This window comes from Astyanax mexicanus, chromosome 10, assembly GCF_023375975.1.
Source record: "Astyanax mexicanus isolate ESR-SI-001 chromosome 10, AstMex3_surface, whole genome shotgun sequence".
NCBI lineage: Eukaryota > Metazoa > Chordata > Actinopteri > Characiformes > Acestrorhamphidae > Astyanax > Astyanax mexicanus.
The window spans coordinates 33,033,960-33,047,731 of record NC_064417.1 but is presented as its reverse complement, the minus strand read 5'-3'; the positions used below and the strand labels follow the sequence as shown (position 1 = coordinate 33,047,731).

The 13,772-nt window shown below is 38.3% G+C and overlaps 1 protein-coding gene across 3 annotated transcripts in view; it reads left to right on the top strand.

The window, feature by feature from the left end:
• Positions 1–7,908, top strand: part of egf (epidermal growth factor) — a 36,199-nt gene extending 28,291 nt beyond the window's left edge. For 2 of the 3 annotated variants that reach the window (XM_049484355.1, XM_049484352.1), the window contains exons 18-22: positions 1,158–1,317; positions 1,750–1,914; positions 4,162–4,261; positions 5,300–5,402; positions 6,236–7,908. In XM_049484355.1, coding sequence (XP_049340312.1) covers positions 1,158–1,317; positions 1,750–1,914; positions 4,162–4,261; positions 5,300–5,402; positions 6,236–6,408 — 701 coding nt within the window. In that variant the 3' untranslated portion in view covers positions 6,409–7,908. The remainder of the gene's footprint in view (positions 1–1,157; positions 1,318–1,749; positions 1,915–4,161; positions 4,262–5,299; positions 5,403–6,235) is intronic. The other variant, XM_049484354.1, reaches the window with a different exon arrangement.
• The last annotated feature ends 5,864 nt before the right edge of the window (positions 7,909–13,772 follow it).

Below are 13,772 nucleotides of genomic sequence, written 5' to 3'. Positions count from 1 at the left end.
CACTGTAGTGATGGTATGAGTGTTGTATCATAATCTATGCCAGTTAAAAGAACAAAAACAATTTGTGTACGTTTACAGACATAGATGAATGTCGTCTGAAACTCCATACCTGTGTTGCAAATGCTGAATGTCTGAACACACTGGGACAGTATGAATGCCGGTGCAGAGAGAGTTGTTTTGAAGAGCCCATGATGCCACTCTTCAGAGGAGATTCAAATAGGAGAACAACTTGCAATTGGCCACCTTAAATACCTTTTCTCATGATTGGATACACCTGGCTATGAAGTTCAAAGCTCAATGAGGTTACCAAACAAATTTTATGCTTCAGTAAGTCAGTAAAAAGTAGAGTATTCAAATCAATAAAATGATAAGGGTTGCCATACTTTTGCACCGGTCAAATTTTGTATTATAATAATAATAATAATAATAATAATAATAATAATAATAATAATAATAATAATAATAATGATACATTTTATTTGTAGCGCACTTTTCATTTAAAACAAATCCCAAAGTGCTACATCGCAGAAGCATCATTATAGGAACGTCACTCTAAACCTAAAATTTAGTTTAATACATATTGCACATTTTCTGTTAGTACAATAAACCTCATTTCAATCCGGAAATATTACTGTGTCCATCAGTTATTAGATATATCAAACTGAAATGGCTGTTGCAAACACCCCAATATTTAGAACTAAAAATGATTAAGATTAATAGGGGTGCCCAAACTTTTTATGTATATGTGCAAGAATATTTAAAGAAGTATAGTGACTTGTTTTTTCATTTATTTAATAAAATGGTGGTATTTCATGGTTGCCTGAGGGCAACATTATTCAGTTAGATTATTTTGTTTGGGCTATTATGATAAAACAGTGTCACTGAACCCTGGATCTGGAGAGCCCTACCCTCATGTTTTAAAGGCTTTCCTGCTCAAACACACCTTATTTAAATAATCAGCTTGTTATTAAGCTGATTATATTATATTTTTGTCAATGTTTTCTCGTCAAAAATATAATTCATGCCATACAGGGTTAATACCTGATTCCACATCCCCATTATTTTATCAGTTACTATAGAAAATATCATACCTCCTTATGTAAGGAAAGCTGATGCAGTTTTTTCTGTGTGTGTGTGTGTGTGTGTTATGTGAGTAGCAGAATCTAAAGTCACGTCTAGGCCGACCACAGGCAGTCCGATGGACGTCACACCTCCATGGCGTGGTGGTATGGAGAGCTGCCCATCCACACATGACTCCTTCTGTCTGTATAATGGAGTGTGTCTCTACTTCCCTGAGATGGAGTCTTACGGCTGCAAGCAAGTGTTTCACACACACGCACGCACACACACACACACACACACATACATACACACACAGTAGGTGGCAGTGTTGCTTAATAAAAGAGGTTACAGCTCTTTGTTCAGCACTCAGACTTTTTTTTTTATATTTTGTACTGCATGTCATGTATTTTGTGTTCGTTTATGTTTTTTTGTGTATTCAGTATTCATATACAATGAAGAAAATCTTGCATGTCTATTTGGTTTGTATTTTACTTTTTTACTTTTTGACATAACTGTAATCTTTATATATATATATGTGTGTGTGTATATGCTCAGAGAAGCTAATAATACTAAGTAATACTTAAAATAAATGATATCAATTAATATTAAATAATTGGTTACTATGTTTTATGTTTGTGTATTATATTTATTTTTGTATGTGTGTGTATGTGTGTGTGTGTGTTATAGCTGTTTGCCAGGCTACATTGGGGAGCGCTGCCAGTTCAGTGATTTGGAGTGGTGGGAGCTGCAGCAGGCCGAGCAGGAGAAGAGGAGGAACACAGCCATCGCTGTCTGTGTGGCACTACTTATCCTCCTGCTGTCCATCGCCGCTAGTATCACCTACTGCTACAGGTGGGAGAGAGATAGAGAAAGAGAGAGATAGATAGATGGTTGGGCACGGAGGCATATAGATTTCGTATGGTGTGTGTGTGTGAATGAATGCAGACTACACCAATGGCGTTAAATTGTTTATTAGGAGAGCTGAAAGATTAAAGATGTTTCCCTTGGCCTTAGCAAGTGTCAGTGCAGTGAAAACACACACACACACACACACACACACACACACTTGCGCTGCCGTCTAGCTCAGGTTAAGTGTCTGATTCTCTTTGCGGGTGTTTATGTGGCCTTTTTAGACTCTCAAAGCGAGCGTGCTTGTTTAGCGTCCCCCTAACCCCGGCGTAAACGCGGCACGCTTTCAATTACATGCTTGGTTTAGCTTGTACTACAGCAATTACGTATCAGAATGGGTCAAAATAGGCCTTGGAATGGACCCACTGAGCTATGGCCTTATTTAAACGCTACACGCCCGACAATTTCTCTGTCTCAAATTGCCTTTCGCACTTGGCTGCTTGTATCTTTTTTTTTTCCTCCCTCTATTTCTTTCATTTTTTCTCATTTTTTGCTGGGTTGCCTAGTGGCATGACTCGCTGACTGAGTGAGTGACAAACTTTTTGGAAGAGAGTATGTGCATGGACTGGCTTTTTCCACCAAGCTTCAGTGACGAGAGTTAGCATTATTAGTATTAATGTTAGTTTGTTTATGTGTTTGTTATAGTAATATAGTAGTAAAGGAAAGCAGTGTGAAGATTTGTAAGAATTGTTACAGTGATATGAATGTGTTTGTCTTGGTTCTAAAAAAGAAAAAGAAAAAAAAAGCAAGGACTTGCTTCTTTCTTGCTAACGGAATTAAAGTCATTCCACCTTAAATAGTCCTTCAGTTATGGTGCTGTAGTTTGCTTTGGCTCCTAGCCTGGCCCAGCTTTGCTACTGCATTGTTAGCATTGCTTTTATTACCAATGCTGTTGTGCCATTAGCAATACTCTGTGCTATTAGCATCAACATTGTGCCAATAAGCAATACTACTTCGCCAATAGCACCACTACCGCACTACTAACATTGCTACCACAATTGCCACTGGACTCCAGCCTTGTCCAGCATCGCTTTAACCTTGCCGTCGGCCGGAACAAGCTACAGCAGAACAAGCTACCACTACTGTGGCATTTGCAATGGGCCACTGACTTTTCCCAGCGTCTCTACTACACCGTTTGCATCACCACCTCACTGTTAGCATAGCTAACACACTGTTAACATTGCTACCACATTGTTAACATCACTACCACAGCATTAGCATTAGCACTAGCACATTGCTAGTAATGCTACCACACCATTAGCATGGCCACCACACTGTTAGCATCACTAACACTGTTATCATTGCAACCACATTAGCATCTCTACCACATCATTGACTGCACAGTTTAAGTCCTTTACCATGCAGAGTCACTATAATATGATATAAATATAATACAAATCATATTTTAAATCGCAGCACTTTATTCAAAATAAAGAGCATCTTTATTGCTGAAATGCCATTGACAATTCTAATTCTAGCTGATGGCAGTCCGGCAAATCTAGACTTGCCTAGTTCTATCTATACCACTATCCCACCACATGCTGCTCACACACACACACACACACACACACACATTCATGTTCTGCATGAAGGGCTGCTTTATACTAAAGCCTGTTATAGGCCCCAGGTGGACGGATGGGTCACACTTATCGTAACATACATGAAAAAGTAATAAAGCCACTTACTTCATGTGTGTGTGTCTGTATGTTTTAGTGTGTGTGTGTTCAAGCACAAAACAGCAGCATCTTCAGATTGGCTTTGTCACTGATGTCACTTAGCGCTAGCTGCTGGTCCGTGGAAAGCCCCGGAGAAAATCGAGGATGCTCACGAGCAGCATTTCCATACATATGAGAATATGTGTGGATATATGTGAGGATGTGTGTGTGTGTGTGTGTGCACGTGTGTGTGATCTTCACATGCATTTGTTTTTGTCACTGCCGACATTTCAATTCCGCCTAAAGGTATGAAAAATAGAACAAACCGAAAAGATCATTCAGAGGTCACTGCTTAAACTAGATTGTCTGGGATTTCCTAGTTTTAGCATACCTTAAAACTGAAGCAACGATTAGCATGATGCTAACTGAAGGAACTCAGAATGACGTCACACTTGAGTGTACAACGTTCCAGTTAAACATTTACAAATTTCAGATTATATATGTGTGCTCACATTGCTATCGTTCTGCCCTGCAGGTGCAGGAGGTTAATAGGAGTGCGCCCCCCAGTGGACAGTATGAGTGAAGCGAGTATCAGTGAAGATAGCATGGCAGAAGCGTCGTCCAACACTCCACAGGTATACCCATACTATACTATTCAGTGGCTTGCTAAAGGGATTAATATCACTAAGGTCTTTGCAGAACAGGTATTTATACTGAGACTAAATTATACACAGCTGGACTCTGGTTTTAGAGTAAAGTGGGCTGAATACTTTTGCATGTTACACTTTTCAGATTTGTAATTGATTATGTAAAAAAAATCATTTTTGTTAATTTACAATTATCTGCTTTTTTGTTTTGGTCTATCACTTAAAATCTCATAATATACATTTAAGTTTGTGGTTGTAAGGTTTAAGGGGTATGAATACTTTTGCAAGCCACTGTATATACACTCTACTATACAATTTTATTCCATACCATACCATGCAGCTGTTATATACCATCCAATTCCCTATTATACCATTTTGTTCTTTACCATACTCTCCAGTGTCATAATATACTATACTATACTATACCATAGCACAGCATGCCGATCCCTAAAATTCTTTTTTTTTTTCTTTATCCTATTTTCTCCAAAATTTACATGGCCAATTAACCAACCCACTCACTAGTACTCCCCCTATCACTAGGGATGCTTCAACACCAGGAAATTAAAGACTAGTACATGCCTCCTCCGATACATGTGAACTTAGCCACCTTGTGTTTTCTAACCGCTGCTTTGCCAAGTAGCCAGCGCTTTGGCGCCTTGATTGACATCACCCTTTGGAGTGATGTGGGTAGAGAGAGCACCATCTACCCCCCGAGAGAGAGCAAGGCCAATTGTGCTCTCTCAGGGCTCCGGCAGCTGATGGCAAGCTGCATGAACAGGATTTGAATTAGATCGAACTAGATCTTCTAGATCTCTGCTATGCTATACCTTTATATCTCATAAACTGTCATACCATAGCATAGCTTACCATACTGTACCATACCATAGTGTACCATGTAGTTATATGCTATTCTGTGTCATTCCAAGAAGTTACACATACTATGTAACTCCATCCATTGCTATTTTATTCTGTATCATTCTATACTTCTTTAATGACTTTTGGATATGTGTGTGTGTGTGTGTGTAGTTCTTTGTAGTGCTGGAACATGGAGGCTGTAATGATGGAAAAGTGCTTCATGTGGTGAGCTGTCAGAGGAGAACTGTGTGTCCATCCTGCTCCTCAGAAACAGGTAACACACCTCATTACTGTATATGCACATTCATTTTCTGATTATATCTGATTAAATGTAATATAAATGTGTAAAGAGCTATGTATGGGCTTTTGGTATGTTCTTTTAATACCATGTACAGTACATTTGCATTTATTTTACCTAAAACTTAATCTAAAGTCCTAAAAGTAGAAAAAATATATAATTTTTCTTCAGGACTTTCTTATGAGGCTTTTAGTTGCCTAGACGTTCCCTTGGGTTCTTTGTGATCTAGCAGACTATTACACACCATGCTCTAGTGATGATCTTTGTTACTGGTCTCTGTTACACTCCTAGGGAGGGTTATAATGATACTAAATTTCCTCCATTTGTACATAATCTTTCTGACTGTGGATTGGTGGATTCCAAACACTTTCGAGACTGTTTTGTAACCCTTTTCAGCCTGATAAGCATCAAATCTCATTTCCTTGTGTCTAGAGTCTAGATTTTCAGAAACATGTTTGATCAGAGATCTGAAGATTAGGTTTTGATAGATTTATTTTCTTTAAATAAAACAGATTCACTTAAATAAGCCCTGATCACACCTGATTGATCATTTTACACTTTAGACTTTAATTTAACCTACAAATGATCTGCTTATAATTAAAGATTCAAATACTTTTAACACTGTCAGTTTTGTAATATTGGATTTTTAATATTTTTTTGTTTTCCTCAATAAAAAAATAGCAAGTTTAATTATTTTGTCTCGTTGGTTTATTGTGTTTTTTTTTATCTACTTTTAGGACTTTTAATACAAATTCTAAATTTCTAAAGGGTTTACAAGTTTATATTTGTGTGTGTGTGTGTGTGTGTAGGTGAGAGTTTTGTTTCAGAGGAGGCGGGAACTCTGAAGCGAGGTGATAAAGCATTGGATTTGGAGAAATGCTCACGTTCACCCAATCTCACCAGACCTGAACCTCTTTCAGAACCCTGTGATAATCTCATCTCTCTGGATGACCCCGACCACAGACCCCCTCAGCTGCTCTGAACCCGCCTGCTGGTTCTGTCCTTAACACAGGGTACACTTCCAGTCAAAAGTTTGAGAACACACTGCTTTAACTTGTTTTTTTTATATCTTTTTTTATTCAGTTTACTGTTTTGTAGTGTTGTGATGTCAGCACTCAGAGCTTTTTAGATGTTTAAACCATCATTGTGCCAAAAAAGATTCAGTCAGTAGTTTTACTTTTAGTACTTTTAGAGAAAAGAAATCTCATGAAACGGTGTGGGTGTTGGAGATGATTTCAACCAATGGCTGTATGTAAACGTGACGCCATGCTTCCATTCCTTTCAGTTCTATAAATATTAAGACAAAAATATCCACCATGTTGTTAAATTTCAAATGTCCAATGTCTCAGACTGCCTTCATTAAAATTGTCCAAATTAAACTACATTACCAGAGATCAGCTGTGTTCACTGCTGAGACAAACCTGACTACAGTCCAGTTTTAGCCCTGAGCTGTTGTCAGAGACCATTAAAAGAACATAAATAACGTTTTAAACATTGTTTGTGTTTGTCAGTTCAAACCAGAACATATAGTACATAAATGTGACCACCAAGTGCAGACTGAGACTTAGTGCTAATACAAGTCTTATGACAACTAATTAAAGTTCACATTGACATTTTACACAATAGCAGACTTACAAAAAAAAAAACCCTGCAAAGAGTGTTAATAGTGTTAATAACAATAACACCACATCATAAAAAAAGAAGAATTAAATAAGTTACCTGACAGCTCAACTACAAAGTGTGTAGCTTACTCCAACTAAAGCAGTTGGATTTGTTAGACACTGAGATGGAAAGACAAGTCATTAAAACAAATGGAGATGGGTAGAGGGCTTTACTTTTGAGAGATGTTATATGCTTATATACAGTCATTGATTACAACCAAAGTATAAGGTACTTTACGCTAACTTATTTCAATATAGTTTTCAGTTTTCATATAAAAAAACAAAAACAGCTTTCCAAAGTGTAGCAGATTTGTTTTTATAACGTAAATGATTGTTCTTTAACAGTTACCGTTGGATGAGCTGTACAGAATGCTGGACAAAAAAATTCTTATAAAAAAAAATATTATTGGTTTGCTAGGTTGTCCAAAGCTTGTTGGAATTACCAACAGTAACAAAGTCAGACATTTGTGATGGGTGCTTAATGGATAGATTACGCTCTCTTGTGCTTGGTTGGCTGATTTCTCTGCTTACAAACATTGTAAATAGTATTTTTGGCTGGAATTGCATAGAGTGTCTTGTAGGATTATACATATAGGATGTTATATACTGTACTGAATATAAGTGTATAGTGTTTGAAGGTGTCATTACATCAGTACCAAAAGTAAATAAATATAAATGAATAAAGACAGAAATAGAAATAATCATAAAAGCTTTTAAATCTTAGTTTAACACAGAGATTATCTTTATTATCTGTGGACTTTAGGAATAAAGACAGTGCTGTAAATGAAAAAAAGATTAATAAAGGCTTTCATCATTGCCAAGCAGTCTTTACTGTGATATATATATATTTTTTTACATATATACACACTGACGTGATAGAAAAGGAACTCGGACTGTATACCATTACTTTTGACGTGACAAATCTAAACAGACATTGTGGTCACCGTCCACTGTGAGGGTAATATTAGCTTTTTCTGATGTATTCTCTGTACACATGTGACACTGTGGTCAGGGGAATATTAAATACACACCGTTTAACTTCAGAAATGCAATGTCTTATCTATCTATCAGCATCCTCTATCAGATCTCACCCCAACCCCATAATACACCTAGCCTTTTCATGAGTATGCTACCCACTGTTTAATCAACCTCACTTACAAGATAACACCTCATAACTTGTACAGGTGTGGATGTTCCCAAGCAGTCCCCTGATGTAGCACTTCATTATAAATCAACATAATGCTGTTTCATGACTTTTAGCACAGCAGTGTAATATATGTGATATAGTGTAATACACAAATTACATATATTACACACATCTCCCTGAACATTTCTGCAAATATTTTATTGTATCTTCTCTTGGGACAACACTATAGAAGCGATTAATGTCTAAATATCTGGCAACACAAGTAAGTAGACCTCACAGTCCAAATTGTGCCCAAAGTGTCAATATTTTATACCACAGAGCTGGTGGATGTTAGACATCCTTGTTCTTCTAAACCTTCAGTTTGAGGATGCCCCACAGGTGCTTACCTTTACCCTCAGCTTCCTGGACTTGTGTTTGTGGTCTTTATCATGTTGGAATATTGCCGTGCATTCCAGTTTCCGAAGGCAGGGAATCGTGTTCTGCTACAAAATGTCACAGTACATGTTGGAATTCCTTCAATTAGGAATGACTTTTATATCATCCCATTCTAAACCTATAAAGCACTTGGATTGCATGATTAAAAGATGTGTTCCAATACTTTTGTCCATAAAGTGTCTCTTCTGTGTAACACCAAAAGAGATAAAAAGCAAAGCTGTTTCATAAACCCCAGTGCCCCTCCACTGTCCCCCCCCACACACACACAGGTGCCATCACTGGTCCATATGTCTATTGATTTTCTCAGAGACTCCACTTACCTCTATATTGCCCTCTATTACAGCAGTGCAGTCTGGGTCGGGCTGCAGGGTGGGGGGACGGGGCGGATAATAAAGCCCAAATCAAACCGTGTGTCAATTTCTGTGATAAAACTCCACTTTAGGCCTAATGGAGTGAGGCGAGTTTCTTTAACCTCTAAAGCTTTTAGATTTTGCCCCCGACCTCGCAATTTCTCACCGGTCATGTGCAACAAACCAACGGGAGTCAAAGGCCAAAAATGTGTCAGTATTAAAATATAGATATACAAATATATATATATATGATATAGACCAGAGAAGCTGTTTTTTTATTAAATCATCTTAGCAATGACTTCATTAAGCTGAGCTAAAGCCATTGCCATGTGGGTCAGCCAGACCTGACTCTTCCTGTACCAGTTTTCTCCAGTTTCCAAGAGTCTTTTGAATGTGTAAGAAATCATACTTACTGCTCTTTGGCTTTATCTGTAATTTCTCTAAAAAAAGACTTATACTTTTAACACATTATCTGTTTTTCTGAGTCTTTTTCGTGTTATTATGATGAAAGTGTGAATGTGCTGTGTGTAAGTGTGTAAATGCTGCAGTGGAACATCCAGTAACCAGTGTGTTCCACTACTGCTTTACTACAGACATAGAAATGTGAGAAATTAAGAATTTTTAAAGCCTATCATAATCTGTGATTATATTTCCATTGCTGCTTATCAGCTGTACAATATTAACCAATGACCTATTTCCTAAAAAGTGCCTCCGCCTTTTTATTTACAATATACAAAATGTTCAGCTTTTTTTTTAGGTTTTATTTCAGTTTTTCCTTAAAGGCCATGGCAGTTAGCTGTTAAGTTTTGCACCATTTCAGTATATTCGCTGAACCCGTAGAGCTTAAATGGCAAAAATAAACCAAATGTTCTAAAACTTTTGTCCAGTAGTGAATAAAAACATACTTATAAATATATATAGAAATGGTTGAAACATAAAATAAAATAAACTGGAACATTTGGTACCTTAACCCTGTTCTTCCGCAGCCTTTATAATGTGTGCAGCATGTGGTTTTGTCTTGTCTTGTTGAAAAATGCATATTGTGATCTTGAGGGCAGCATTTTTTACTCTAACATCTCAATGTACTTTTCTGCATCACCTGTTGACATAACATTTACCTCATTTTGTTACCTCATGCTCTGGGTGTTTTTTTAAAGATATGTTTACATAAAAAGTACATATTTGCAGGGTGTATAAGCCCAATAGGATCTAAACTATTAAGCCAAGGCAAAAAAGAAGTCACATCATTTATAAATTATAACAAAAAAGAAAACAGGAAGATGAAACATTACATCTCCTCGGCTTACACCATGATCGTTGCGCCGCTTTGAGCACTGAGACACAATTTGGTTGCACTTCTTCTCTCAGCTGTAGGGAATTAAAACAGAGCGATCAAAGGATGAAGGAAGTAATCCACCTGAGAGAGAGAGAGAGAGAGAGAGAGAGAGAGGGAGAGAGACAGCACTTTCTTCCTCTGGTGTCTGATCAGATGGTGTTTGGTGGCTCTGCCCAAAAGGCGCACAGATGAGGCGGCTAATTCAGGTATTAGCGCACCACTCAAAGGCTTTGGGTCTGATCCTCGGGGTCAGTGCGTGGCCTGCGGCCGCTGACCCTGCGGCTCTGCTGGCTTTTCCTTCACTTAGCGGGAGGGATAATGCACGAATTTGGGCACTGAAGGCTCAGTGCTATCGACGAGTTTGCTAACAACGCCGCGTTTTAGCGCTGCGGGACGAGCGAGGCCGTTTCTTAGCCTGAGGTTCACCAGCGGACAGATGCACCAAAAACACCAGTCCCAAAATGCTTCTTTCACCAAATGCAGTCCATCAACTGAGACATGCTTATGTTTGTTTCTGAGGATTGCTTCACTAGTTTTAGCACTGGAGCTCAAACAAAGCTAATTAATGTACACTGAAGGTCAGATTCTGGGACAGGAATTAAGAATAGATGTAGACTGTATTTTCATTTTAGTTCAAATTTTCATTTAAAATATTGTTTAGTCCAAGACTAGTCTTAATCCCTGTCTGGGAGACTGAACCTTAATATCATTGTGCATCAGTAAATAAACTGTTGCTTTATCTTAAAATCCTTGAAATTTGTCTGTCACAGCAGACATGCGGGGTCATACAAAGTTCAACTGTTTTAAACTTTTTTTTTGTTTGTTTTAATGCAGCTAAATCTATGTTCACATCACCAGGCTAAAGTGACTCAAACCAGATTTTTTGCTCAATGTGGCTCAGATCAGATTTTTTTATTCCTGTGTGAACATGCCAAATCTGTTTGTTTCTTTTTTTTTTCAAAAATAGATTTAAGTCACTTTCATATGTGGTCCTAAATCGGATACATTTACAATCCATGGACACGCGACATGAATGTGAACAGTAAAATTGGAATTCATGCATGTTTTTGCTTTTATGCATGCACTACGTGTTTCTTTCTCGTACCAACACATCTCTTCATGCAGCTGTGCAGCTATAGCTGCAAAAACAGCAAAAGCAAACCGCCTGGCCTTTTTCCACCTCTTCAGACAAGCTGTTTGCTCTCCACTCAAGCAAAAGATGCTCCACATATGAGCTGCTAACACATCCATTTCCCTTTATAAAGCTATGAGTTGTCTCTCAAATATGACGTTTTTTTTGCTGTTGGTGAAGACAGCGACGTTTATACAGGTATCAATGTGCGCATGTGAGGCGTTTCAGGAACAAATTCGTTCACATTCACACAGATACAGCTCACTTGTAAATGTGAACCGTAAAGAAGATAACCAAATCCGATCTGAGCAAAAAATCGGATTTGAGCAATGTGGCTTGTAACGTGAACATAGCCTAAGATTCTGTTTCCGAGAAAGTCTAGGTCCTAAATGGACCCTGGGATATTTGACAGGAACAAAAAAAAAAAAAGAAGTAGGCAGAGCTTCTAAAACAAACAAAAAATAATCTTGGTTGGAGATGATTAGACCAGTGTGTGACACATGAACAGAGAAGTATAAACACAGGCAGCAGCGAAGGGCACACTGACCTACTCATCTTTATCTGCTATCTGTGATTCATTGTTTCTTCTAAAATCAGGAGCATAAAAAAAGTTTGTTGGAGTAACTGTCTCTACTGTCTAGATTTATAGAGCTCTCACACACTTTCCTGCTCATCTGTATATCCAAAAATCTGCTTTTGTTCTTGTTTTCTGTAAAGATTAATCTACATTTCAGATCAAGCAATACTCTGTGTTCGCTGCAAGGGATATATGATAAAGAGTAAACAAAGAATATTAAAGTTTTTCTTTAACCATAGAATTTTATATATATATATATTTTTAAATACCTTAATACTTAAACCTTTTTTTTCTGGGTCCCAATACAAAAAATGGGCCACCCTGCACCATAAATCCCAGGAAAATCCCTGCACTCTACCCCCCAACACCACTGGTATTCAGAACTGGGACCAAAATGCAGACTGGCAGTATGCAGCATGTTCTGACATCACGCTGATCTGCTGATCTACAGATGAAGCGTGCAGTTCAGACATGCATCTTAGTAGAAAGGTCAGCGCTGGCCTAAAGACAGAGCAGATGCACCGTGGCCTTTATTCTTATTGTCCGTTCCATACGAGCAAATCCGTGCTCTAATTCCAGATAATGACCCGCATTATAGATTAATGGTATAGAATGAAGTGGGGGATTATTTTACACGATTAGAGAAGACTTTAAAGATCAGACCTCCTCCTGCCAGTCTGCTGTGGACATTATATGATTGTCTTAAATGTACTTACATATATTAGTATATATGTGTGTGTGTGTGTGTGTGTGTTCTTTAACGATCTGTTCAGTGCAGTCAGTGTGTAACCTGTTCTATCTCTGCTTGTTAAAGTGTGAGCTATGGTCTGTGCAGCAGGGGGCAGCAGTGGGCAGCTGAAGCACATGTCTGGGTCTGTGTTCTGAGTGAGGATCTTAGAGAGGAGGCTCAGAGATGAAGGTCACCCTGACAGTTAACCGGTACCTGAGCAGTATAGACAGGCTTCAGATCTACACAGAGAAAAGGACAGAGAGACATACAGATGAAGAAATGGATATATAGACAGAGAGATGGATGGACAGATGGGTAAGAAGGACAGACAGACAGAGAGAGAGATGCATAGATGGACATACAGAAGGATAGAACAACAGAGGACAGATAAATGGAAGGATAATTGGACAAGCAGACCGATGGATGGACAATCAAAAGGACAGATGGATGGACAAATGGATAGACAGAAAGACAGACAACAGAGAGCTGAACGGAGAAACATAGATAGGACAGACGGATGGATGGTCAGACAGAAAGAGAGATGAATGGATGGACAGACAAATGCATAGACAGACAGAAAGACAGACAGAGAGATGAACGGATGGAGAAACGTATAGATAGGACAGACAGATGCATAGACAGAAGGGCAGAAAAAAGAGAAGGACAGATAAAAGGATGGATGGACAAATGATTAGACAGACAGACAGACAGACAGACCGAGAGATAAACAAATGGACAGACAGATAGGAGAGACGACCGGACCGGGAGATGAATGGATGGACAGACGCATGCATAGACGGACAGACAGAAGGAGAGAAATACAGAAGGACGAATAGATGGATGGCTAATCTGAAGGACAGATGAAGAGATGGATGGACAAATAGATGGACATTCATACAGAAAGAGAGATGTAGGGATGGAGAAACATAGATAGAACAGAGATAAACAAATGGACAGACATAGATAGGACAGACAAAC